At 39.1% G+C, this 26,092-nt stretch overlaps 1 protein-coding gene across 3 annotated transcripts in view; it reads left to right on the top strand.

The window, feature by feature from the left end:
• BBOX1 (gamma-butyrobetaine hydroxylase 1) overlaps positions 1–24,923 on the top strand; it is a 71,240-nt gene extending 46,317 nt beyond the window's left edge. For all 3 annotated transcript variants that reach the window (XM_005690020.3, XM_005690021.3, XM_013969835.2), the window contains 4 exons: positions 5,531–5,636; positions 12,171–12,367; positions 22,621–22,787; positions 24,531–24,923. In XM_005690020.3, the coding sequence (XP_005690077.1) occupies positions 5,531–5,636; positions 12,171–12,367; positions 22,621–22,787; positions 24,531–24,691 (631 nt within the window). In that variant the 3' untranslated portion in view covers positions 24,692–24,923. The remainder of the gene's footprint in view (positions 1–5,530; positions 5,637–12,170; positions 12,368–22,620; positions 22,788–24,530) is intronic.

Raw genomic sequence — 26,092 nt, 5'->3', positions numbered from 1 at the left:
CAGGTTTAGAACATCCTTTCATATAAGTACTACTTCAAAAAAGAAAAAGATTACAAATGAATTCAGCTAGATTTTCCAAGTATGAGCCACTAACCAAAAGAGTATAAATTCATCACCAAGGGTATAAAGAAAAAAAATCTATCAAAAGCAAAATGTCAGCATTCCATACATATTGAAGGATTCAAATTCATCACAAAATACTATTAATATTATTAAATACCATAGTATCTATGAATGGTCATTTAAATTAGGGTAAATCTAGTAAATTAGCACTCAAACCAATTCCATGAAATACTGTCTTAAAATCATGATTTTAGTGTACAAAAGCTTTTAACAAACTCTTGAATAGATGAAAAATATAAGGGAAAGTTCTAATTATTAATAAATGTTTAGAATGACATGAATAGCTCAGTGAAAATACATAGGTTTATTTAATGTAGCCTTGGGCAAAAACTTACCCAGTGGCTCAGATGGTAAAGTATCTGTCTACAATGTGGGAGACCTGGGTTCCATCCCTGGTTCGGGAAGATCCCCTGGAGAAGGAAATGGCAATCCACTCCAGTACTATTGCCTGGAAAATCCCATGGACAGAGGAGCTTGGTAAGCTACAGTCCATGGGGTCGCAAAGAGTCAGACAAGACTGAGCAACTTCACTTTCACTTTGGCAAAAACAGTATTATTCGTTCAGTGACAATTACCTGCCCCAGGGCAATGCCAAGCAAGTCTGTACCACTGGATCTAGATGCTACACTGAGCCTGCTTCCCCAGCTTTAGAACAATCTGGTCCTCCACTTCTGTTACATCATAACTCCTGATAATCTGCTTTAGTTGTTGCCTTGCTTAGATCCAAAGAATGTCACTAATGAGAGGTGCATTTGTAAGTACACCCTAATCTCACTAAGGCCCGCGAGTGGGCTTTTAAAAAATGCTTTTTACATAGGCCAATGGATCATGTTTGCATTTATTTCTGCTGTGTTTTATTGGAGATTTGGATTTGAAAAGGATAAGTGAAAGCTTAGAGTCATAGACAATCAGCAGCAGCCTTCCTGGCGTGATTCATTTCTATAAGGAGGTTGAAAGGTAGATCAAATGACATTTCTAAGATTTTTCCAGACTTATGCTATAACTATTAAGAGAATGTTTTATGCTTGGAACTGGCAAACTCCTTTCCTGGGATTTATCATTATGTGTGAGTGTAGACTTTTAGGCTATGCATCCCATACCGTGCCTAAGACACTTAAGGGCTAAAAAATGTTTATTATCCCCTGCCAGTTAGCTCAGAGGGCTGGAGAAGTGCTCTGAAGAGGCCAAGTCACAAGCCTCATCTCTGTGGAAGCCAGTTAGTGTCAAAGAAAAGATCTGTTCCCTGGCTGAAGTTCACACCTTGAATCTCAGCCAGCTCTGGCCACAGAAAAACTCAGTTCCTCTACCCTTGATCATAGGAGCAATCAAGAAAGAGAATGTAGATGGATCAATGCAAAACCATCATCACTCTAGGGGAGAAAATCTAAATAAAGTCATTTCCTCCTGACAGTGTCAACAGCATCATCTTCTTAGACGACCTTATGTCTTCTAAAACTTGATACAATTACTTTTTTTGTATCCTTAAATCCCTTACTGCATGTTGGTTATTCTTGGAGTGCTCATGTTGACAATAGCCTGAATCTGTATTATATATGGGCCATGGAATGACATAAACTTCATAGAGAACATGTATTTCTTGGCTATAGTCATGACGATATAATGGATTGCCTGACTCATACTTGAAATGAGCAGCAGCAGGCTATATATACCCTTTTCTCCTTTCACTAGGTCTCTTTCCAGTTCATGGCCACATGTAGATGACTCTTTAATCTTTAATGAAAGATATGCCAGGCTTTCCACCCTAAATTTAAATGAGAAAAAAAAAAAAGACCAAAATAGCTAATTTCATCCTCAATCTCAGAGAATGGGGAAGAAGCCCAACCTTTTCATTTCACATTTCCTTGCCTCCAATACCTCTCTCAGAAATTCACATTCTCCTTCCTTTATTTAATTCAGGCCTCTATGAAAAATTTCAGCTCTTTCTAGAGTACTTCCCAAAGCATCATTTCTACCATGACGTTCTTCTGGCCCCATTCTTTGTCTCCTTAACTTGCTTTATTTTCTTTACAGCACTTATCTCTACCTGATATTAGATTTGGTAATTACTTGTTTGTCCTTTTTGTTCCCAACTGTATTTCTAATGCCAAAACAATACCTGGTATCGAATAGATTTGCTCAATATATACTTATTGAAAATGATTTGATGACTATAAACATAATGGCTTCCCTGGTAGCTCTGCTGGTAAAGAACCCACCTGCAATGCAGGAGACCTGGGTTCAGTCCCTGGGTTGGGAAGATCCCCTGGAAAAGGGAATAGTTACTCACTCCAGTATTCTGGCCTGGAGAATTCCATGGACAGTATAGTCCATGGGGTCGCAAAGAGTCGTACAAGATTAATCAATTTCACTCACTCACTCATGAACATAATATAATAGGTGGACATTGTAACAACAATAAAATGGCATGTGTATATAGTGACCAACTTTGGTTTATTTTGAGACACAGCTTCCTTCCAATTACCCATTGTTTCCATCTTCCAAGGAAAAGTTGCTCAACATCATTAGCCATAAGGATATTACAAAGCAAAACCACGAGCTACCACTTCACACCCTAAGATAGTTATAATAATCTAACCAAAAAAAAAAAAAAAAAAACAAGTACAGTAAGGATGTGGAGACACTGGAACCATCACATATTGCTGGTGACAATGTAAAATGGTTCAGCTGCTGTGGAAAACAATTCGGTGGTAGAACTGTACAAAAAAGATCTTCACGACCCAGATAATCACAATAGTGTGATCACTCACCTAGAGCCAGACGTCCTGGAATGTGAAGTCAAGTGGGCCTTAGAAAGCATCACTACAAACAAAGCTAGTGGAGATGATGGAATTTCCAGTTGAGCTATTTCAAATCCTGAAAGATGATGCTGTGAAAGTGCTGCACTCAGTATGCCAGAAAATTTGGAAAACTCAACAGTGGCCACAGAACTGGAAAAGGTCAGTTTTCATTTCAACCCAAAAGAAAGGCAATGCCAAAGAATGCTCAAACTACCGCACAATTGCACTCATATTACATGCCAGTAAAGTAATGCTCAAAATTCTCCAAGCCAGGCTTCAGAAGAAAATAAACCATTAACTTGCAGATGTTCAAGCTGGTTTTAGAAAAGGCAGAGGAACCACAGATTAAATTGCCAACATCTGCTGGATCATGGAAAAAGCAAGAGAGTTCCAGGAAAATATCTATTTCTGCTTTACTGACTATGCCAAAGCCTTTGACTGTGTGGATCACAATAAACTGTGGAAAATTCTGAAGAGATGAGCATACCAGACCACCTGACCAGCCTCTTGAGAAACCTGTATGCAGGTCAGGAAGCAATATTTAGAACTGGACATGGAACAACAGACTGGTTCCAAATAGGAAAAGGAGTATGTCAAGGCTGTATATTGTCACCCTGCTTATGTAACTTCTATGCAGAGTACATCATGAGAAACGCCAGGTGCAGGAAGCACAAGCTGGAATCAAGATTGCCAGGAAATATATCAATAACCTCAGATATGCAGATGACACTATCCTTATGGCAGAAAGTGAAGAGGAACTAAAGAGCCTCTTGATGAAAGTAAAGGAAGAGAGTGAAAAAGTTGGCTTAAAGCTCAACATTCAAAAAACAAAGATCATGGCATCCAGTCCCATCACTTCATGGAAAATAGGTGGGGAAACACTGGAAATAGTGTTAGACTTTATTTTTGGACTCCAAAATCACAGCAGATGGTGATTGCAGCCATGAAATTGAAAGACGTTTACTCCTTGGAAGGAAAGTTATGACCAACCTAGATAGCATATTCAAAAGCAGAGACATTACTTTGCCAACAAAGGTCCATCTAGTCAAGGCTATGGTTTTTCCAGTGGTCATGTATGAACGTGAGAGTTGGACTGTAAAGAAAGCTGAGCACTGAAAAATTGATGCTTTTGAACTGTGGTGTTGGAGAAGACTCTTGAGAGTCCCTTGGACTGCAAGGAGATCTAATCAGTCCATCCTAAAGGAGATCAGTCCTGGGTATTCATTAGAAGCATTGATGTTGAAGCTGACACTCCAATACTTTGGCCACCTGATGTGAAGAGTTGACTCACTTGAAAAGACCCTGATTCTGAGAAGGATTGGGGACAGGAGAAGGGGACGACAGAGGATGAGATGGCTGGATGGCATCACCAACTCGATGGACATGAGTTTGGGTAAATTCCAGGAGCTGGTGATGGACAGGGAGGCCTGGCGTGCTGTGGTTCATGGGGTGGCAAAGAGTTGAACACGACTGAGTGACTGAACTGAACTAAACAGAAACTTAAAGATAGAAGTATGATATAACCCCATAATTCTACTCCTTCATATCACCCCTCCACAAATTGAGAATAGTTATTCAAATAAACACATGTACATGAAAATCCACATATTCATACCAGGACTATTCACAGTAACCAAAGAGTAGAAACACCACAAATGTCAATCAAATAATGAATGAATAAACACATTGTGATATAACCATACAACAGAACATTATTCAAGCATAAAAAAGAATGAAGTGCTGTTACCTGCTACAACATAGATGAATCTCAAAAATATTATGTTAAGTGAAAGAAGCCAGGCACATGGGTCACATGTATGATTCTATTTCTATTAAATATACAAAAGTACTTAAATCCATAGAGATAGAAAGCAGGTGGGCATTTGCCAGAGACTAAGAGGACAAAGTGGAAAGAAACTGCCTAATGGGTGGTAGGTTTTAGTTTGGAGTGATGGAATTGTTTTGAAACTATATAAACAGAGGCATTTGTTACCAGCATTGTCAATGTTCTAATGCCACTGAATGTCAATGAAGTTTTCATTTTAAAATGGCCATTTCATATTCTGTAAGTTTTGCCTCAATAATTCATTTTATAAATGCATTAAGCTATTAAAAAATGTAACCTACAACCCCATATGTGTGTGTGCATGTCCAGTCACTCAGTCATGTCCAGCTCTTTGTGACCCCATGGACTATAGCCCACCAGGCTCCTCTGTCCTTGGAATTTTCCAGACAAGAGTACTGGAGAGGGTTGTCATTTCCTCCTCCAGGGGCTCTTCCCGACCCAAGGATCAAACCTGTGTCTCCTGTGTCTCGTGCATTTGGCAGGAGGATTCTTTACCACTGAGCCACGTGGGAAGCCCACAGTCTCATAGACACCTCTTTATAAACTCTGTACTCTTATTTTGGAGAGAAGTGAAGTGAGAAGCTGATTCTGAGAAGGCTACTTTGGACAAAGAAAGGTCAGACTCTTTTCCTGGCTCATAGTCATTATGGTAATTATTTCATAAGATGAAGTTTCCATTTCTCCTGGGTCTCAAGTTCATTCTAACACATTTCCTCTGGCTTAGTGACAGACTGTTTAAACATATGTTTCTTGTATTTTACAGACATACTTGGCAAGTGCAAGACAAAATCGATGCAAACAATGTGGCTTACACAACTGGGAAGCTAAGCTTTCACACTGATTATCCAGCCCTCCATCATCCACCTGGGGTAAGGTGAGCCTCAACACGTTTTCCACAAGGCAGGCCAAGGACCAGAATTCTCCTGTATTTTGAGCCTAAAAAATTGTATGTTTCACTAGCTAATTTGTCTTAATGTAGATTTCTCCAAACACAATCCAAACTCACAGAAATCTCTGCACCTAAATCTTGAACAGCCTCACATTCACAAGGGATAGAAGATTTCCATGTATTTTTTTTTTAACACTTCATTTCTCCCTGGAAATAACTACTGGCACTTACTGCTTTGCCAAGACATTTTACCAAAGCAGTATATCTTGAGGTCTTTTTGAACATTTAACATTCCTTGGAGAGTTGAAAGAGAAAATAAAACCAGGAAACACAATGTAGAGTTTTTCCCACAAAGTCACATGGCCACCATTCCTATCAGTTAACTATTGCGGTAAACAACAATAACAACAACAAATGAACAAATGAAACCACTCCATAACTTCCCAGCTTAAAAGCACAGCCACTGACTTATGGTTTTACAATTTTGGCTATATTCAGCTATGTAGTTCTGCTGCTGCTGAGTCTGCAAGGGACTGGTTGACCTAGGTGGTGGCTGAGATGACTTGTCCCTGCCTGCCCCATCTGATCTATCATCTCCCCACACTCCAACACCCCCACCCATGCCCCAGCTGGCCCAGGCTTATGCCTGCTACATAGCAGGTAGCAGGGTCTCCAGAGAGCATGCTGAAACATACAAGGCCTTTTGAGACCCAGGCTAGCAATCAGCACAGTGTTATCTCTGCCATGTTTTCATACTTTTTTGGTCAAAGGTTTTAGCCCAGACTCAAGGGGTGAGGAAGTAGAGGCCACCTTTTGTGGGAGAAGCTGCAAATACTTACCACAAAGGGGTGTGAATGCAAGAAGCAGAATAACTTTGGTTGTTTTGGGGAACCGTCTACTCTACCATCTATCTGATTCTTCATCAAGGAGGGAGATGTTCACCATGGAGCACAAATCCTCCAGATTTTCTGGAAGCCTCCTCATCTACTACCTTGTTACAACATTACCATTTTACTAAACAGCTGCATTTTCACAAAAGCATTATTTTGCTAAACCAAGAAATAAATGGTCAGAAAACTATCTTTGAAAAGAGATTTTGTTCCTATTTTTAGAGCTAAATGCAACTAAATGAAATAACCCCACAGAAATTTGTATCTTCAAACATAAATGAAAGTGGAAATTTGGGGTAATTCTCTAGCTAACGAAGGTGAAATGGGGGAAAATCAAAATCCATCTGTGTTTTTCATCATATTAACTGGACACACTTCTCCATGCCTTTGTTACCCATTGTCGTCATCAGTATTAACTAAGCTAGTCTAGTATTTTACTTCACCTGTTTCAAATTACTTTGTTGATTGTAAAATACCACATGATTTCTTTGAGCTAAATGCAACAGTGAAATGACCCTCAATAGTCACCTTTTCAGGAAGGGGTTGAGAGGAAGACACACAATGTGATTTGTTTTAAATGTGGCCCAGAAATTTTCTAAAACCCTGGGGGTTAAAAGCCAAACTAATCATCTCAGTTCATTTGCCAAAGACAAGTTGGAGAAGTCAAAGGGAATAAAGTTCTGAAAATAACTAGACTAGAAAACTAGATTCTATTTGAAATTTTAAATTACCTGATTTTTTATGAATTTATGTTTTGTTTCAGGGTTAAAATTGAAAGCCTACAGAAAAGTGATCAAATGACTTCATAAACATTCCTGAAGTATAAAGTTTGACATTTTCATAGTATTTTATATTACACTTTCTGTATTTTATATTCTTTCAAAGCATTTTTACTTCTATTGCTTTATTTGATGCCTCTTAGCATTCCTTCAAGGTAAATAGAAGCAATCATGTCTTTTTATGTTAAATGAAGGTGCCCAGCATGGTTAAATACTTTTCAAGTTAATAGGGAACTTGAACTTGAAACAGGGCCTCCATCAAAATTTTTTAACACATCATTGGGATCATGAGTTGGACTTTCTAATTACCATAATTTCTGTAACATGCTGACTATTTATAGACATTGTCATACATTACAAACACATGAAATACAGGAATTGAACCTTTTACTTCCATGTTATTTCAAAACTTAGCCCAGTACCTTAGATGTAATAGAGACTTATTAAATATGCTAAAAAGAAGTTTAAAATGCTACAAAGTTGTATCAGTCTCTACCAGCAAGTGAAAGGTCCAAATCTAAATAAACTGATAAATTTTTAAATAAAAAAATGATTCCTGAAATGTCTGCTGCTGCTGCTGCTAAGTCACTTCAGTCGTGTCCGACTCTGTGCGACCCCATAGACAGCAGCCAACCAGGCTCCCCTGTCCCTGGGATTCTCCAGGCAAGAACACTGGAGTGGGTTGCCATTTCCTTCTCCAATGCATGAAAGTGAAAAGTGAAAGTGAAGTCACTCAGTTGGGTCCTGAAATGTCTAGATTCTAGTAAAATAATAATTGAAATTCAGGTACCTGCTTGTGCTATTAAGTTTCCACTTTGGAATTATTCAAAGGTTTTTGAACCTAAGTTTGGGTTCTTTTATAGCAAATAAAATAAACCAATATTCTTTTCAGTACAGATGAAATGATCTGGATAATGAGTTACCTGTTGAGAGTTCAGTTTGATCAATTTCAATCACATGGGGCAGGATAAGGAGACATATCTTTAATGAAACACAGATGTCGTTTCATTCACTGTCTCTGGGCCAAAAGTCATGTGCTGCCATAAAGCAACATTTAAAAAGAAAATATTTTTGGTTCCGAATGACTTACATGACATCAAATTCGGTTTTATACACGCCAGGCATATCTTTACCTTTTGAATGTGCAAGGAAAGTATTTTCTGGGTCCATCATCTTTTTTCTTTCATAGGATTGCATTAAAATGTACATATACAAAAGAAGATTATCAGTTGGCCTAGCCATATGTAAAAGACATCAGCTGACCTTTGTTTTAAAGGTTTATGTTTGAAATATTCTGTGACTTCATTATGGCAGAGTCTAAAAAGGATTTGAAGAACACAGATTCTACCACAGACCAAGTTATGTTATTGTTTCGTCTTCTTGGAGTTTGAGAGACTTGAGGTTGATATTTCCATTTCATCTTCTTTTTAATCATGCTGCTTCACCCCTCATTGCCTTGGCAATGAGTCAATTTTCTACAAGAACTTGGCCAGTTTATGCACATATTTTCAAGCTCAAAAAGAAGACATCAATTTAAGGATGAGCAATTATTCATTTAGGTCAGTTCTCTCATAATAGCAGAAAATGAGGTGTCATCAATCTAAAAATGGAAGTTTAAGTTTACAAAACACAACGCACATACCACACAATACTGAATTAGCAACAGTGCTATAAAGGGACTTCTCCCTTCACAGGAAAGGAACTTGCTGTCTGAGGATTTAAAGCACAAAGGCCAAGATTTGAACACTACTTTTGCCATATATTAGCAGAGTTCTTACCAGCTGGCCAGTTTTTACACCTGAGTCCTAGTTTCTTCCTCTACAGAATGGAGATGAAATTATCAAATTCTAAGGACTGTGGTTTAAAAGACGCTTACTCCTTGGAAGAAAAGTTATGACCAACCTAGAGAGCATATTCAAAAGCAGAGACATTACTTTGCCGACTAAGGTCTGTCTAGTCAAGGCTATGGTTTTTCCTGTGGTCATGTATGAACGTGAGAGTTGGACTGTGAAGAAGGCTGAGTGCCGAAGAATAGATGGTTTTGAACTGTGGTGTTAGAGAAGACTCTTGAGAGTCCCTTGGACTGCAAGGAGATCCAACCAGTCCATTCTGAAGGAGATCAGCCCTGGGATTTCTTTGGAAGGAATGATGCTAAAGCTGAAACTCCACTACTTTGGCCACCTCATGCGAAGAGTTGACTCATTGGAAAAGAGTCTGATGCTGGGAGGGATTGAGGGCAGGAGGAGAAGGGGATGACAGAGGATGAGATGGCTGGATGGCATCACCGACTCGATGGACGTGAGTCTGAGTGAACTCCTGGGAGATTGGTGATGGACCAGGGAGGCCTGGCGTGCTGTGATTCATGGGATCGCAAAGAGTCGGACACGACTGAGCGACTGAACTGAACTGAAGGACTGTTGTAGGGAACAAATAAATATGCACTTTGTTGTTCAGTCACTCCCGGTGTGACTCTTTGGGACCCCAGGGACTGCAACATGCCAGGCTTCCCTGGCTGTCACTGTCTCCCAGAGTTTGCTCAAACTCATGTCCATTGAGTCAATGTTGCCATCCAACCATCTCATCCTCTGTCTCCTCCTTTTCCCCCAGCCCAACACCATAATTTAAGACCACATGTGTATTATATTTTAAATAGAACTTTTGTATGGTTTTGGAAGGAGGCAGGATTTCTCACAGCCACACACTGGCTGACACATTTCTCACTGACACATTTGGTTTGTCTGAACACACAGTCATTGTATATCTGTTACGGATGAGGCACTCTGTAGGAGTCAAAGGAGAGTGGAGAATATTGTTTCTGCCCTCCAGGAGCTCACAGTTTACAAAGAGATGAACCAGAGGAGATTCTGTTCTAAAACAGCAGAATCAGCACCAGGGCAAGAGCTTCCTAAACAAACACAGATACCAAATGCTGCCCGATCTTGCAGAATGGGGGCTGTTCAGGGAAGAAGTGAACTAGTTTCTGAAGTTCTGAGATCAGTCAGGCACAGATTAGGGGCAGGCATTCCAGGCAGAGGGAGTGGCTTGCTGGCAGAGGGAGAGTAAAAAAGATAGAATATTCTTTTTTGGGGAAAAAAAACCTGTAAACATTCATCATGTTCTATAATAATCTACATGGGGAAAGAATCTGAAAAAGAATGTATATATGTATATGTGTAACTGAGTCAGTTAGCTGTACACCTGAAATTAACACAACATTGTAAAATCAACTATACTCCAATATAAAATAAAAATTTAATTTAAAAAGTTAAAATTTTAGAAAAGGATTTTTATTTTAGGTCTGCACTATCCAATACAGTAGACACTAGTCATCCAGGATTAAGTTGTAATTTAAACAAATTAAGATTAAATAAAGTTTAAAGTTAAGTTTCTCAGAAAAACTAACCACATTTCATGTGCACAACACACATACAGGACTAGGGATGACTACATTGGGCTCGTGGAAGAATATTTCCATCATCACAGAAAGTTCTAACGGGCAGCACTTGCCCTCTCAATCTTCAGAGTTAGCCAAGCTAAATGATATTTTCCCACTTATACTGGTATCCCCCTAGTCTGTATATTTGATCATATTTGCCTCTTCCTTTGTATAAAAATTGTCAGACATTGGTTTTTATTTTTATTTCATGAAGAAGGAAGTTTTCACAGCTGAAGAGTGTTGGTTTCTTTATGCATAAAATCACAGCCTAAATTTAGGTATTCAAAATCACCCACCCATGCTGACTTACTAAAAGGAATCACATAACCAAGGAAAATAACTCCATTCAAAAGAATATTGTTTAAAATATTTAAACATTTAGCTTTCCAAAATGAAATCATGCATTTTTCTCTAAATCTTAGTAAAAGTAACTAACACTTACATCCTTTTGGTTTCTCATTCCCACTATTTTGGGGGCTTATTCATCCTCATAGCCTCATCCTACCTCATTCCTTTATCATTATAGTTGAACTACCTCCCTTGTGACTTGGGCTTCCCTTGTGGCTCAACTGGTAAAGTATCCGCCTGCAATGCAGGAGACCTGGGTTTGATCCCTGGGTTGGGAAGATTCCCCTGGAGAAGGGAAAGGCTACCCACTCTGGTATTCTGGCCTGGGAGAATTCCATGGACTGTATAGTCCATGGAGTCGCAAAGAGTTGGACACGACTGAGTGACTTTCACTTTCACTGCATTAGATTCTCAAGTAGTTACTCTCTCACAAGTTTCTCCCTTAAAAAATTGTATCCCTTATTAACACCACTGGACTAATAATTTTCAACTCAGTCTTGACTACACTATTTCCATATTCAAAAGCCTTTAACAATTCCTCTCTGTGCACAAGAAAGTCGAATCTTTCATCTGACGTTCAAGACTTCCCCTGATTAGATCCCAAATTACCTTTCCAAGTGGATTACTATTTCCAGTTGTAACCCTCTGCTGAAGCCAGACATTTTGAGACCCAGTGAAGTGTGTGGTTTTGCACACCCATCAACACTGCCAAGTGATTTGCTCTCACTGTTCTAGTCTATGTATCAAAAATCTCATCCCTTCAACTTTACCCAAATTAAATTCCACTTCTTCTGTGAAGCCAACAGAAGTGCTCACTCCCTACTGCTCTTAGGATCTGTGCCTTTTGTTTACAAACAGTATTTGATTGCATCCTTGTCTTAAACTGTAACACTATTTGAACAGTAAACTTTTGATTTCAAGCAACTTTTTCCCCAACCTCTTTCTCTGTTGACACAAGTGATAGATATGAAAGTATATTACCTTTATGAATCTTTCTTTAAAGCTGTCAAAAATGTAGGTGCATACCACTTTAAAACATGGTTCTCTGTTTCTGTTTCTAGGTTCAGCTTCTGCACTGCATAAAGCAAACCGTCACTGGGGGTGAGTCAGAAATTGTAGATGGATTCAATGTGTGCCAAAAGCTCAAGGAAAAAAATCCTCGAGCATTCCAGATTCTGTCCTCCACCTTCGTGGACTTCACAGACATTGGAGTGGATTACTGTGATTTCTCAGTACAATCCAAACACAAAATTATAGAGTAAGTACTGTTTCTAAGTTTCTCATCTCAATAAAACAGTTGACAGCAAAAGCTTCATTAACCTAAAGCTTAAACAGAAAAATCCAATACACTTCTGAGCTTTACTTTATATTAACTGTTTAGCCCAGTTCTCGAATGAAAGAGCAAAAAAAGAACCCTGTCACCATTAAAAAAAAAAATAAAAAACAAATATGAAACTCCATGAAATCTCTGTTCTTAATCAATATAAGTAACTAAGACTTCATGTATTCTTCATTTTTAAACTATAAATTCCGCATAGTTATAATCAGTGTGATCGTGATTGTACTAATCAGGACCCTTTCAGAAGTGAAAGACTATAACTCAAACTTTGATAGTCTAGCAGTTGAAAAGTATCATCTGATATTGACCTTTTATTTTTTCCTTCACCTTTTAGCCAACACATCCAAAAATGAAGTGTTGGCTTCATTTTTTAAAAAAATTAGTAGAAACTCCAAATTTTCATTGTCCTTTCAGCTGGTAATGACAGCACACAGAAAATACTTATTTTCCAATAGCTACAGCAAAGATGTAGACTCGCTGCCCAGTAAATATATCCTGGAAGAATCACCATGGCTAGGAAGTCAGAGAATTCTGATTGGCTGTCCCTGGATCGCACGTTCATCTCCAAAGAAAGGTCAGCCTCAACTGAACCACAAGGGTGGAGAAAGAAACAATAACATCTCCCCAGATTGATGCCAAAAAAATCATATGTTCCCTACACAGAACTTTTTATGTTCTTTTTTTGTTTAGCATTATTTCATAAGAGAGTATTTACAAAGGCCACGCATGTATCCTTTTATTTGAGAATTATCCTACATTGTTTTTCTAGGACATGTTTGATTTAATCTGACCTTAATGAGTTTTGAGGTGTTTCGATTTTACAGTTAAGTTTGTATTCTTCTTTTAGGAGAAATAACCAAATAATATGAAATAAACTCATTTAATAAATAATCAAATCCCCAATATACTAACTCAGCTTTCTTAAATACACACATGATCATCATTTATTCATTCAACAAATATTTATTGAGGCCATTCACTCTTGTTGGTGCATGGGATACATTGGTAAACAAAGCATTTTCCTGTCCTCATGAAGCTTACTTACTAATGGGGGAGCGGAGAATTAGAAATTTTTAAAATAAATGGGGAAATTGAAACGAGTGTTAAGATATTTTAAGTGCTTAAGAAACAAGGAAAAGTCAGGCAGGTTAGGGGAGGCTAAGAGCCAAAGGCTTAGGGAGGATGAAATTTGCATCGTTAAACAGAGTTTCAGTTGAACTCAATACTTTGGCCACCTGCTGCGAAAAGCTGACTCATTTGAAAAGACCCTGATGCTGGGAAAGATTGAGGGCAGGAGGAGAAGGGGATGACAGAGGATGAGATGGTTGGATGGCATCACCGACACAATGGACATGTGTTTGGGTAAACTCAGGGAGTTGATGGACAGGGAAGCCTGGTGTGCTGTGGTCCATGGGGTCACAAAGAGTTAGACATGACTGAGCAGCTGAACTGAACTGAAATAGTGTTTCAAGGACAAGCTTTACTGAGTAGGTGATATTTGAGCAAAACTTAAGAGTAAGGGAGTTTGTCCAGAAGATAAGCAGTTTCCAGAAACAGCTAGAGCAAAGATTCTAGGATGACCCTAAGAAGATGCTTGGTGTGGTCAAGGAACCACAAGAAGCCACTCTGTGGGCAGAGTGTTAAGAGAGGAGGCCAGACGGTTTTCAGTTCATATAAAGCTGTGTTAACCATCATAAGGACACTGGCTTTCACTCTTAGTGAAAGATGTTGACCAAAAGAGAGACATCTATATTGATATAAAGTTATTTACATTTTTAGTGGATCACCCTGGCTGCTGTGCTCAACATAGTGTAGGAGAACAAGGGCAGGAATAAGAAGCCCAGCTAAGGAGCGCCTATGGGACTGCAGGTCAGAGCCGAGGGTACCTCGAACAAGAGTGGTCCTTGTAGTGACAGCAGCAGTGTGGAGAAGAGTCCTCTTTGGGATATATTTTTGCATATTTAATCAGCATATTTCCCTGAAATATTGGATGAAAGATCTGAAAGGAAGACAGACTTAAAAAAATAACTCCCAGTCCAAAGTAACATTATCTAAGAGGTCAGTCATCGAGAATGGAAAAGGAAGGAATAACTCTCAAGATTCCTAGGTTTAACATGATAGTTTTAAATATTTAAAAGACCATTACAAATTATCGTTTTGTTGTGACACAATATGATTACAGAGTCTGCAAGGCTAGTGAATAGAGGCAAAAAAAAAAAAAAAAAAAAAAAAAACTTGGCTATTGAGTGAGGTTAACCAAATAGCCATCATCTGAATCATAATTTGGCTGTGTTATTTTTTTTATAGTGAAATTCCAGAATTTGGTCATTATCAAGGTCTCAGAAATATCCCTAGAGAATATCAAGTTTTAACGTTAATTCACTTAAAATGTGTTTTTAACAACAGGAGATGAAACAGAGTTTTCAGTTAATCAAGGGTTTCAGTACCCTGATTGGGTTAATTTTCCAAGTGGTTAAATCTTTTCACTCTTTTGAGTTGCTTATTTCCTATTTAATACAAAAAGATCTTGGAGGCTGCTGAGAAAGTTAAGTATCATGCAGTACAATAAAAAATAAAGAAAGAAACTAGGACAAAAATAATAATGGTGATTAAAAAAATAATAATATTGGTCGATTAAGCTATGGCAGTGCAACCTAGTGGTTACAAATCCAGTCACATGAACACAACTCCTTCTCTTGTTATCTGTGTGCTGTTGGTCAAATGACTTATGTTTGCTAAGCCACGAAAAGGAATAATTGTTAGTAAAAAGAAAAAGAAGGAGTAATATGAATACCTGTGCTGGGCTGTGCTTAGTCACTCAGTGCTGTCTGACTCTTTGAGACCCAATGAACTGTAGCCTGCTAGGCTTGTCTGTCTATGGGGATTCTCCAGGCAAGATACTGGAGTGGGTTGCCATGCCCTCCTCCAGGGCATCTTCCCAACCCAGGGATTGAACCCAGGTCTCCCACATTGCAGGTGGATTCATTACCACCTGAGCCACCAGGGAAGCCCAAGAATACTGGAGTGGGTAGTCTATCCTTCTTCAGGGAAACTTCCTGACCCAGGAATCAAACCAGGGTCTCCTGCACTGCAAGGGGATTCTTTTCCAGCTAAGCTACCTGGGGAGCCAGAGGTAATACCTACCACATAACAATTGCAGTGGGAATTACAGGGGAAAATATACAGACACTGCTGTCACAATGCCACACTCAGAAAGAGCAGAATAAATTTTAGCTAGCTATCATTTTCATAATCCAACCTATTTACTGGTGATAGATTTTAATTTCAGCTCTGAGTTTCTAATGACCAAAGCAAGACAAGAAAATAATGAACTTGCAAGATGCTCTTAAGGTATAAAATTTTCTTACATAAAACGTGATGTGGTAGGCAAGATCATAGTAATAGTCTCACAACACATTCACATCATATCTCTCTCAATGAGAAATAATATTTTAACTAATGAAGAGAATCTATAGCACCACCCTTGAATTATAGGAGATGATTCCCCAGTCTTCACTGGGCTCTTTTATGGGCATCACTGATGAGGTTTTGCATTTGCTAGTTTGCAGTCAAGACATTGTTGATTTATGTTTAAACGCTTGTCCTGCATGCATAGCTAGTATATAGATGGCTATTCCCCATCTTTGGGGTTTTCACCCTTTCTCAGCATATAAAAAGATGTCCTCTTCATTAAAGGGGACTGAAATGCAAAAGTAGGAAGTCAAGAGCTACCTGGACTAACAGGCAAATTTGGCCTTGGAGTACAAACGAAGTAGGTCAAAGGCTAAGAGAGTTTTGCCAAGAGAACGCACTGGTCATAGCAAACACCTTCTTCCAACAACACAAGAGAAGACTCTACACATGGACATAACCAGATGGTCAATACCAAAATCAGATTGATCATATTCTTTGCAGCCAAAGATGGAGAAGCTCTATATAGTCAGCAAAAATAAGACCGGGAGCTGACTGTGGCTCAGATCGTGAACTCCTTATTGCCAAATTCAGACTTAAATTGAAGAAAGTAGGGAAAACCACTAGACCATTCGGGTATGACCTAAATCAAATCCCTTATGATTATACAGTGGAAGTGAGAAATGGATTCAAGGGATTAGATCTGATAGACAGAGTGCCTGACGAACTATGGAATGGATGGAGATTCAGGACATTGTACAGGGGGCAAGGATCAAGACAATTCCCAAGAAAAAGAAATGCACAAAGGCAAAATAGTCGTCTGAGGAGGCCTTACAAATAGCTGAGATAAGAAGAGAAGCTAAAGGCAAAGGAGAAAAGAAAGATATACCCATTTGAATGCAGAGTTCCAAAGAATAGCAAGGAGAGATAAGAAAGCCTTCCTCAGTGATCAATGCAAAGAAATAGAGGCAAACAACAGAATGGGAAAGACTAGAGATCTCTTCAAGAAAATTAGAGATACCAAGGGAACATTTCATGCAAAGAAGGGCACAATAAAGGGCAGAAATGGATGGACCTAACAGAAGCAGAAGATATTAAAAAGAAGTGGCAAGAATACACAGAACTATACAAAAAAGATCTTCATGATCCAGATAACCACAAAGGTGTGATCACTCACCTAGACCCAGACATCCTGGAACAAAAGGAAAGTGCAACTTAGGAAGCATCATTATGAACAAAGCTAGTGGAGATGATGGAATTTCAGTTGAGCTATATCAAATCCTAAAAGATGATGCTATGAAAGTGCTGCACTCAATATACCAGCAAATTTGGAAAACTCAGCAGTGGCCACAGGACCAGAAAATGTCAGTTCTCATCCCAGTCCCAAAGAAAGGTAATGCCAAAGAATGTTCAAACTACCACACAATTGCACTCATCTCACACATTAGCAAAGTAATGCTCAAAATTCTCCAAGCCAGGCTTCAACAGTATGTGAACCATAAACTTCCAGATGTTCAAGCTAGATTTAGAAAAGGCAGAGGATCCAGAGATCAAATTGCCAACATCTGCTGGATCATCAAAAAAGCAAGAGTTCCAGAAACACATCTACTTTTGCTATACTGACTATGCCAAAACCTTTGACTGTGTGGATCACAACCAACTGTGGAAAATAAGAAAGAGATGGGCATACCAGACCACCTGACCTGCCTTTTGAGAAACCTGTATGCAGGTCAAAAAACAACAATTGGAACTGGACATTGAACAGCAGACTGGTTTCAATCAGGAAAGGAGTACATCAAGGCTGTATATTGTCACCCTGCTTATTTAACTTATATGCAGTGTACATCATGAGAAACGCTGGGCGGAAGGAAGCACAAGCTGGAATCAAGATTGCCGGGAGAAATATCAATAATCTCAGATATGCAGATGACACCAACCTTATGGCAGAAAGTGAAGAGGAACTAAAAAGCCTCTTGATAAAAGTGAAAGAGGAGAGTGAAAAAGTTGGCTTAAAACTCAACATTCAGAAAACTAAGATCATGGCATCCAGTCTCATCGCTTTATGGCAAATAGGCGGGGAAACAATGGAAACAGTGAGAGACTTTACTTCTGGGGCTCCAAAATCACTGTAGATGGTGACTGCAGCCATGAAATTAAAAGATGCCTGCTCCTTAGAAGAAAAGCTATGACCAACCTAGACAGTATGTTAAAAAGCAGAGACATTACTTTACCAGCAAAGGTTCGTCTAGTCATGGCTCTGGTTTTTCCAGTAGTCACGCATGGATATGAGAATTGGACTATAAAGAAATCTGAGCACCAAAGAATTGATGGTTTTGAACTGTGGTGTTGCAGAAGGCTCTTGAGAGTCCCTTGGACTGCAAGGAGATCCAACCAGTCCATCCTAAAGGAAATCAGTCCTGAGTATTCACTGGAAGGACTGATGTTGAAGCTGAAACTCCAATATTTTGCCACTTGATGCAAAGAACCGACTCATTGGAAAAGCCCTGATGCTGGGAAGGATTGAAGGCAGGAGGAGAAGGGGATGACAGAGGATGAGATGGTTGGATGGCAACACCGATGCAATGGACATGAGTTTGAGTAGGCTCTGGGAGTTGGTGATGGACAGGGAGGCCTGGCGTGCTGCAGTCCATGGGGTCTCAAAGAGCTGGACATGAATGAGTGACTGAACTGAACTGAACAGCATATAATCCTGCATCAAGACTTTCTTTCCATCCTCTTTTTACGTACAGCGTATCCTGCTTGCTAAGGTCCAATTTTGCATTTTATGTTGATCCATCCTCATGATGCCAAGCACACATCTCCTCTAACATTCTTTCATCCTCAGAATAACATCTCTGCATCTCACAACTAAATTTACTTTCGATTTCCCCTCAGGTCATTTCTTAGAATGTTAAAAACAAATTTGTGACTTATTTTCTCATATAGAAAGTCAACACCAGGTTAAAAGAAACAGAGACTGTACTACACAGGGAGAGAGAGAGGAATTATTTTTGCCCACATGTATGAACTCTTAGGGGCTTACTCAGGTGGCGCTGCTAGTAAAGAATCCACCTGCCAATGCAGGCAACACAGGAGATGTGAGTTCGATCCCTGTGTCGCCAAGATCCCCTGAAGGAGGAAATGGTGACCCACTCCAGCACTTTTGGAGGAAGAATCCCAGGGACAGAGGAGCCTGGCAAGCTATAATCCATGGGGTCGCAAAGAGTCAGACACAACTGAGCGTGTGAGCAAAAGATGAACTCTTAGAAATGAAAGCTTAATACAATGTACCATGAAATACACAATTCTGATTTCATTGAGCATCCCATGGTACATTGTGTTAGTGGAAAAAGAAACAAATCAGCAGAGTGGCTGGGATGGAAGAGTCCCAAGGGAAGTTTCAAAGATGTAACATCCTAGTCAGTGACACGAAGGATGACGCAAAGGCTGTCAGTGTTGTGTGCTTAGCTGCTCAGTCATGTCTGATTCTTTGTGACCTCCTCTGTCCACGAGGATTCTCCAGGCAAGAACACTGGAGTGGGTTGCCATGCCCTCTTCCAGGGGATGTTCCCAACCCAGGGATCAAACCTGGGTCTCCCATATTGCAGGCAGATTCTTTGCCATCTGAGCCACCAGGGAAGTCCGTCATTGTTATATGCACAGAAAATAATGCAAGGAGAGAGGAAGAGATGTGTGTCAGGAGGAGTTAGGCTAGAATCTTAAAGATAAAGTGAAAAGGGAAAGTGTCCCCAGAAACTGTGAAAGGAGTCTGAAACCAGCAGTATGAACACATCAATCAAAATGTCTCAAGCTCTACACTTTGTGTCACTCAAACCTGAAGATCCACTGTCTCTTCTGCTGACTGACCTCTTCCTTCATTCTTTGTTCATGAAGCTACAAACTGCAGGCTACAGAGCATCCTTTATCTATGTGGTAAAGTTGGGGCAGCAGGGAAGAGCACTCCACTGCCTATTCAGTCATATTTGCATTTTTTTCAGTTCAGTTCAGCTTAGTTCAGTCACTCAGTCGTGTCCGACTCTTTGAGACCCCATGAACCGCAGCACCCCAGGCCTCCCTGTCCATCACCATCTCCTGAGTTCACTAAGACTTATGTCCATTGAATCCGTGATGCCATCCAGCCATCTCATCCTCGGTCGTCCCCTTCTCCTCCTGCCCCCAATCCCTCCCAGCATCAGTCTTTTCCAATGAATCAATTCTTCGCATGAGGTGGCCGGAGTACTGGAGCTTCAGCTTTAGCATCATTCCTTCCAAAGAAATCCCAGGGCTGATCTCCTTCAGAATGGACTGGTTGGATCTCCTTGCAGTCCAAGGGACTCTCAAGAGTCTTCTCCAACACCAGAGTTCAAAAGCATCAATTCTTCGGCGCTCAGCCTTCTTCACAGTCCAACTCTCACATCCATACATGACCACAGGAGAAACCATAGCCTTGACTAGATGGACCTTAGTCGGCAGAGACATTACTTTATGTCTCTGCTTTTGAATATACTATCTAGGTTGGTCATAACTTTTCTTCCAAGGAGTAAGCATCTTTTAATTCCATGGCTGCAGTCACCATCTGCAGTGATTTTGGAGCCCCCCAAAATAAAGTCTGACACTGTCTCTACTGTTTCCCCATCTATTTCCCATGAAGTGATGGGACCAGATGCCGTGATCTTCATTTTCGGAATGTTGAGCTTTAAGCCAACTTTTTCACTCTCCTCCTTCACTTTCATCAAGAGGCTTTTTAGCTCCTCTTCACTTTCTGCCATAAGGGTGGTGTCATCTGCATATCTGAGGTTATTGATATTTCTCCCAGCAATCTTGATTCCAGCTTGTGTTTCTTCCAGTCCAGTATTTTTATCAATATATATAAATTCAAGTTCTAAGAGCCTTTTTTGAAAACCTGTTTCTTTCTTTCACTTTCTTTCCTTATATGGGTTCAACAGGTAGTTTTCAGTCACTACTCAATTAGAAAAGAGTTGCTGTTAATGACTATTTCTAAGAGTTTATCATTCAGTTCAGTTCAGTTGCTCAGTCATGTCCGATTCTTTGTGACCCGATGGACTGCAGCACACCAGGCCTCCCTGTCCCTCACCAATTCCTGGAGCTTGCTCATACTCATGTCCATTGAATCGGTGGTGCCATCCAACCATCTCATCCTCTGTCGTCCCCTTCTCCTCCTGCCTTCAATCTTTCCCAGCATCAGGGTCTTACTAAATGAGTCATTTCTTCGCATCAGGTGACCAAAGTACTGGAGCTTCAGCTTCAACATCAGTTCTCCCAATGAATATTCAGGACTGATTTCCTTTAGGATTGACTAGTTTGATCTCCTTGCTGTCCAAGGGACTCTCAAGAGTCTTCTCCAGCACCACAGCACCACAGTTCAAAAGCATCAATTCTTTGGTACTCAGCTTTCTTTATGGTCCAACTCTCACATCCATACATGACTACTGGAAAAAGACTACATAGCTACTACATAAGTATACATATTATACTTGCCATTGGCTCACAGGATTGACTATTAATCTGAGATACAAAGTGTGGGGACCAGGTAGCCATACTTCGTATACCACTGGTTCTCTCTGTGTGAGGAGCCAGCCGAGTGTAATCTAGATCCCAAATCAGTGTCACTAAGCCCTGGAACATGTACCAGAGTCTGTTCCATTTGACCCATCAGTCAGCTATTGGTTCACATTACCACCTCCTAAGCTGACCAAGGAGTAATTCTTGACACTTCATCACCATCCTTGACCACTTTCACTTTTTCTCTATCTGTTCTCTTTCTACCTAAAGAAAAGATAAAGTTGGTTGCTATTTTAGAACTGGCTAAATGTCCATCTTCCTAATAAGCTAAAAAAGTTTTTTCTTCCTTGTCTCTGTGTCTAAACAATGCTCATACCTTGCTAATTATAACCAACACACTTAAATTTAGAAATGTTATTTCTTACATTAAAAACAGTATTATGTTATATTGTCATGATCATGATTTACATTCTAAGAAATACTATAGAGATCACAATATTAGAATCTCTCAAGGTACTCAAAAGACCTTGGTACTCTCCAAAGGTACTAAAAAATATACAAAGTTACATATGCAACAAATATATATTAACTGCCTATTATGCCCAGGCTCCATGTAAGTGCTGGGAATGCAACATTAAGTGAAATACAGTATCAGTCTTCTTGAAGCCTATACACTAAGACAGTTAACATAGATGGAAAGATCCAAAGAATGTACTTCCAGCTAGACTCTACTTTCTCTGTGCCTTGGTTTCCCCATCTATAAATTAGGGATTGAATTAAAACAGATTATTTCAAGCTTTTAAAAAAAACAAGTCTTTCTTCCCAATAATGCTCCAATAAAATCATACTTAAAACCCCAATAGATAAAACATGTAAGTTGACTGATCTATGAATTATAACATAGAAATATTTTAATATGTAAAAGCTACTCTTTTTCAAAGAATGAATGAATTTTCCTAACAGAATTTTTAACTTAAATTTCTCAGAAACATTTATTTTGAAGTAATTTGAATCATTCTGGCACTTTGGTGGTAAGATTTCCAAAAACACTTGCTAAATGAATAAATGAAAAACCAATGAATACTTTGTATCACAGATAACCTTAATATTTTCTGTACATATGTTTGGATTCTTTAATATTGTATTTCAGAAACATCATCCAAGATGAAATGACCCTTACAAATGTAAATAGATACTTCATGACCTCTATATTTTAACTTCTTCTCTTTGAAAAACAGATTAGATGATAAAGATCAAGTGGTTCGTATCAACTTCAATAATGCAACTAGAGACACGATATTTGATGTACCTGTCGAGAGAGTTCAGCCTTTCTATGCTGCTCTGAAGGAGTTTGTTGACCTCATGAACTGTAAAGATTTCAAGTTCACTTTCAAGATGAATCCAGGTCAGTGAACACACCTCCTCAAACAACTGAAAGAATGGGTTTTCTTCCATCTTAAGCATTGAGCACAGTATCTAGAGCAGTTTTTCTCAGATGAGGCATGTGGAACAATTTACAACAGAGTCTTGGTGTATAGCCAGCTTGCTTAAATAGCAGACTTCTGGCTCTAAATTGACTTTAAAATACTCATTCTTAAATAAGCTCCTAGATAATCCTTAAACACATCAAAATTTAATAACCTCTAACCTAACGAATAAATATTGAAAGACAAGCTACAGGCCAAATAAAATCTCATATCTGATATGAAGACTGATGACATATTTTCTATTCTGGTAGCCAATCAATACAAACTGAAGCTTATACTTAATTCTTCTAACTTGGTAAACAGATAAAATTATCCCCATGACTCTCACTCTAAAGTTCATGAGTCATGTTTACTCACTGCACTTATCTGATCTGGCAGGCATATTGCTACCTGAAACAAAGTCGTACTGAAATATTGCAGCCACTTGGATAAAGAAGCAGAAAGCATTGTGGGTTCTCTGGATCATCTCTACTTAATAAAGTGACATGAAACTCAAGGATTTCGATATCTAAAATAAAAGGCCTAATTTCTCCCTCCTGTTGACTGGGCCAAGTAGAAGATACTTTTCTCTTGTGCTTTTTTGTTTGTTTGTTTGTTTAAATTGATCTTTGGATCTAGTAAAGTACTACTAGAATCTTCATAAATTCACTGTTATGCAGTCAACACCACGTGGATTTTTAAGAGCAGTAATATGTAAAATGGAAATGCAATGGGAGAAAAATACCCAAAAAAACAGGAGTTAGAATTCAAACTTCACCATTTAATGGCAGAAACCTTCTGACAAGTGCTTCAACTTCTCAGAGCTTCAGTTTTCTATGTATGAAAAGATGAGATAATACTCTTCCTTCAAGATTTTTATGAGGCTTAGAAATAACATACATAAATACTAAGAACATGAAAGACAAACCAAGAATGTTACTATCCTTATAATTATCTGAGGCTGTTAAACTAGAATTAAGCATTTCTTAGGTCAGAAAGAGAAAGACAAATGTCATATGATATCACTTGCATGCAGAATCCAAAATATGGCACAAATGAACCTGTGTATGAAACAGAAAGAGACTCTCTGACAGAGAGAACAACTTGTGGTTGCCAAGGTCGGGGGAGATGGGGTGGGATTTGGAGGTTAGCAGATGCAAACTATTGTATATAGAATATATAAACAAAAAGGTCCTACTCTATAGCACAGGGAATTTTTCTATATCCTGTAATAAACCATAATGGAAAAAAATATAAAGACGAATGTATGTATATGTATATGTGTAACTGAATCGCTTTTCTGTATAGCAGAAATTAACATAACATTGTAAATCAACTATATTTCAATTTAAAGAAAATACTTCTGAGCAGGAGGTAAGTAACAATCAGGAAGAACAATTCAGAAGTTTTGCATGGAGATAATAGTTTAAGTAAGAATTATAAAAGTGTCTACAGGGGCCTGACAGTCTATGTATTTGAGATGTCAAAAGGCTTAAAGCAATCAGCATCTAGTGATCTGATTTGCACGAAAAAGTGAATATGTAATTTTATGTAAAGAAGTAAACATATTGTTTCTTGATGTGAACCACATGGCAGGGCTATTTTTGCATTTCACATTTTCTAGTTCAGCAAATCATTTACACATAAGATTATATTCAGACTGTAAAAAATCTTTTGTCTAGGTGATGTGATTACCTTTGATAACTGGCGCTTACTTCACGGCCGACGAAGCTACGAAGCCGGAACTGAGATAACCCGCCATCTAGAAGGCGCTTATGCTGATTGGGATGTGGTCATGTCAAGGCTACGTATCTTAAGGCAGAGTGTCCAGAGTAGAGACTGACTCTCCTGTTGCTAACTTCAGGAAGATTCCAATGAGTGTATTTTTAAGATATGACAAGGTTATTTGTCTTCACAGACCATGAGCCATATCAGTTATGTATTAATCTCTTTAACACTGAACATGTCATCTTTCTCACAAGAGTTCTCTTTTCTTTCTAATCATATACAATGCCAACTTTTTAGATGTTGTAGCCATGTTCCCTCTTTTTCAAATAAAGCATCTCTTCTGTTCAGATGCATGTATAATCTAATTTCTTTTGCCCATCTGTGAGAGTCTCCAGAATGCCTTCAAATCATTTTGTGCTAAACCAAATTCTCTCTTCAAATAAGGCTTCTTTTGAATAAAGCTTTGTTTCAAATAAAGTTTGTGTTTCAAATAAAACTTGTCTCAAAACATGTTTCTACTCTGTTGCCTATAGGGTTTTGTTTTTCATGACTGCATATAACTGTCTTTAGCATGCTTGGGAATTGCTGGTTTCCCAAGCATAGCATATTGGGATCATGTTTTCAAAGATCTCTTTATTTACTTTTATTACCGAATTCTATGACCCAAATTTCCAGCCCTCACCAACCTGGTGAGCTAAGCTTTTCTTATAATACCTAAATTATGACATCAAACCCAAGAATATGTCAGATTAAAAGAAAATATAGTCCCCTGCCCTTACAAAGTTTCTCTTGCCCCAAATAAATACTCCTAAGGATTGCCAGGATAGCATACCCCTCTCTGTTATCTGTTCCCTTCACTTCTTGCCTTCAGCTAAGAACTAGTAAAAGTAGAACCAAGGTGCAACACTCATAAATGAGCTTGACATCTGCTCACCTGTGGACAGCTTTATCTGCTGGTCTTGGCTTCCTCTATGGCCGCTGCCTTGTCCCCAGTATTGGGACACAGGTGTCACCACCAGCCATAAAACCTGTTGTGTCTGTTGAGTGTGCCTACTGTGCCCAGTCCTTATCCATATCTCCTGAAAAACGGAGTCTTGGCATTTCCATTTGCTAAAATCCTGGTCGTATATAGATTTCTAGTCTATACACTTGGGGCCCTAATCAGGCCTCTTACTCTGAAAGTCTTAATCATCGCCACTGAACTGAATGAAAATATTACTTCCATCCATGAGTTTCACACTCACACTGTGCCGATGGCACTGAGAATCTGGATGAAGAGTGCCTGAGGCCCATGTCACCACACCCCTCTGTTTTCTGAACTCTGGTATTAAGTTCACGTCACCAGCCCAGTGTCCTCTTTCCTTTGTAACGCTGGCCCTTTCTGGGGTGTTCATTGCCCTTTCCCAATCATCTGGTCTTAATGGAGCTACTATTGTACCACATATGTTTGATTTTTCCAAACTCCAAATGGAGTGGGCCGGGTTCTCAATGCCATCTCTTCTAAGAAGCTCCTAGA

This window comes from Capra hircus, chromosome 15 (assembly GCF_001704415.2).
Source record: "Capra hircus breed San Clemente chromosome 15, ASM170441v1, whole genome shotgun sequence".
NCBI classification, from domain to species: domain Eukaryota; kingdom Metazoa; phylum Chordata; class Mammalia; order Artiodactyla; family Bovidae; genus Capra; species Capra hircus.
The sequence above is the reverse complement of the archived record's forward strand: the minus strand, read 5'-3'. Positions and strand labels throughout refer to the sequence as shown.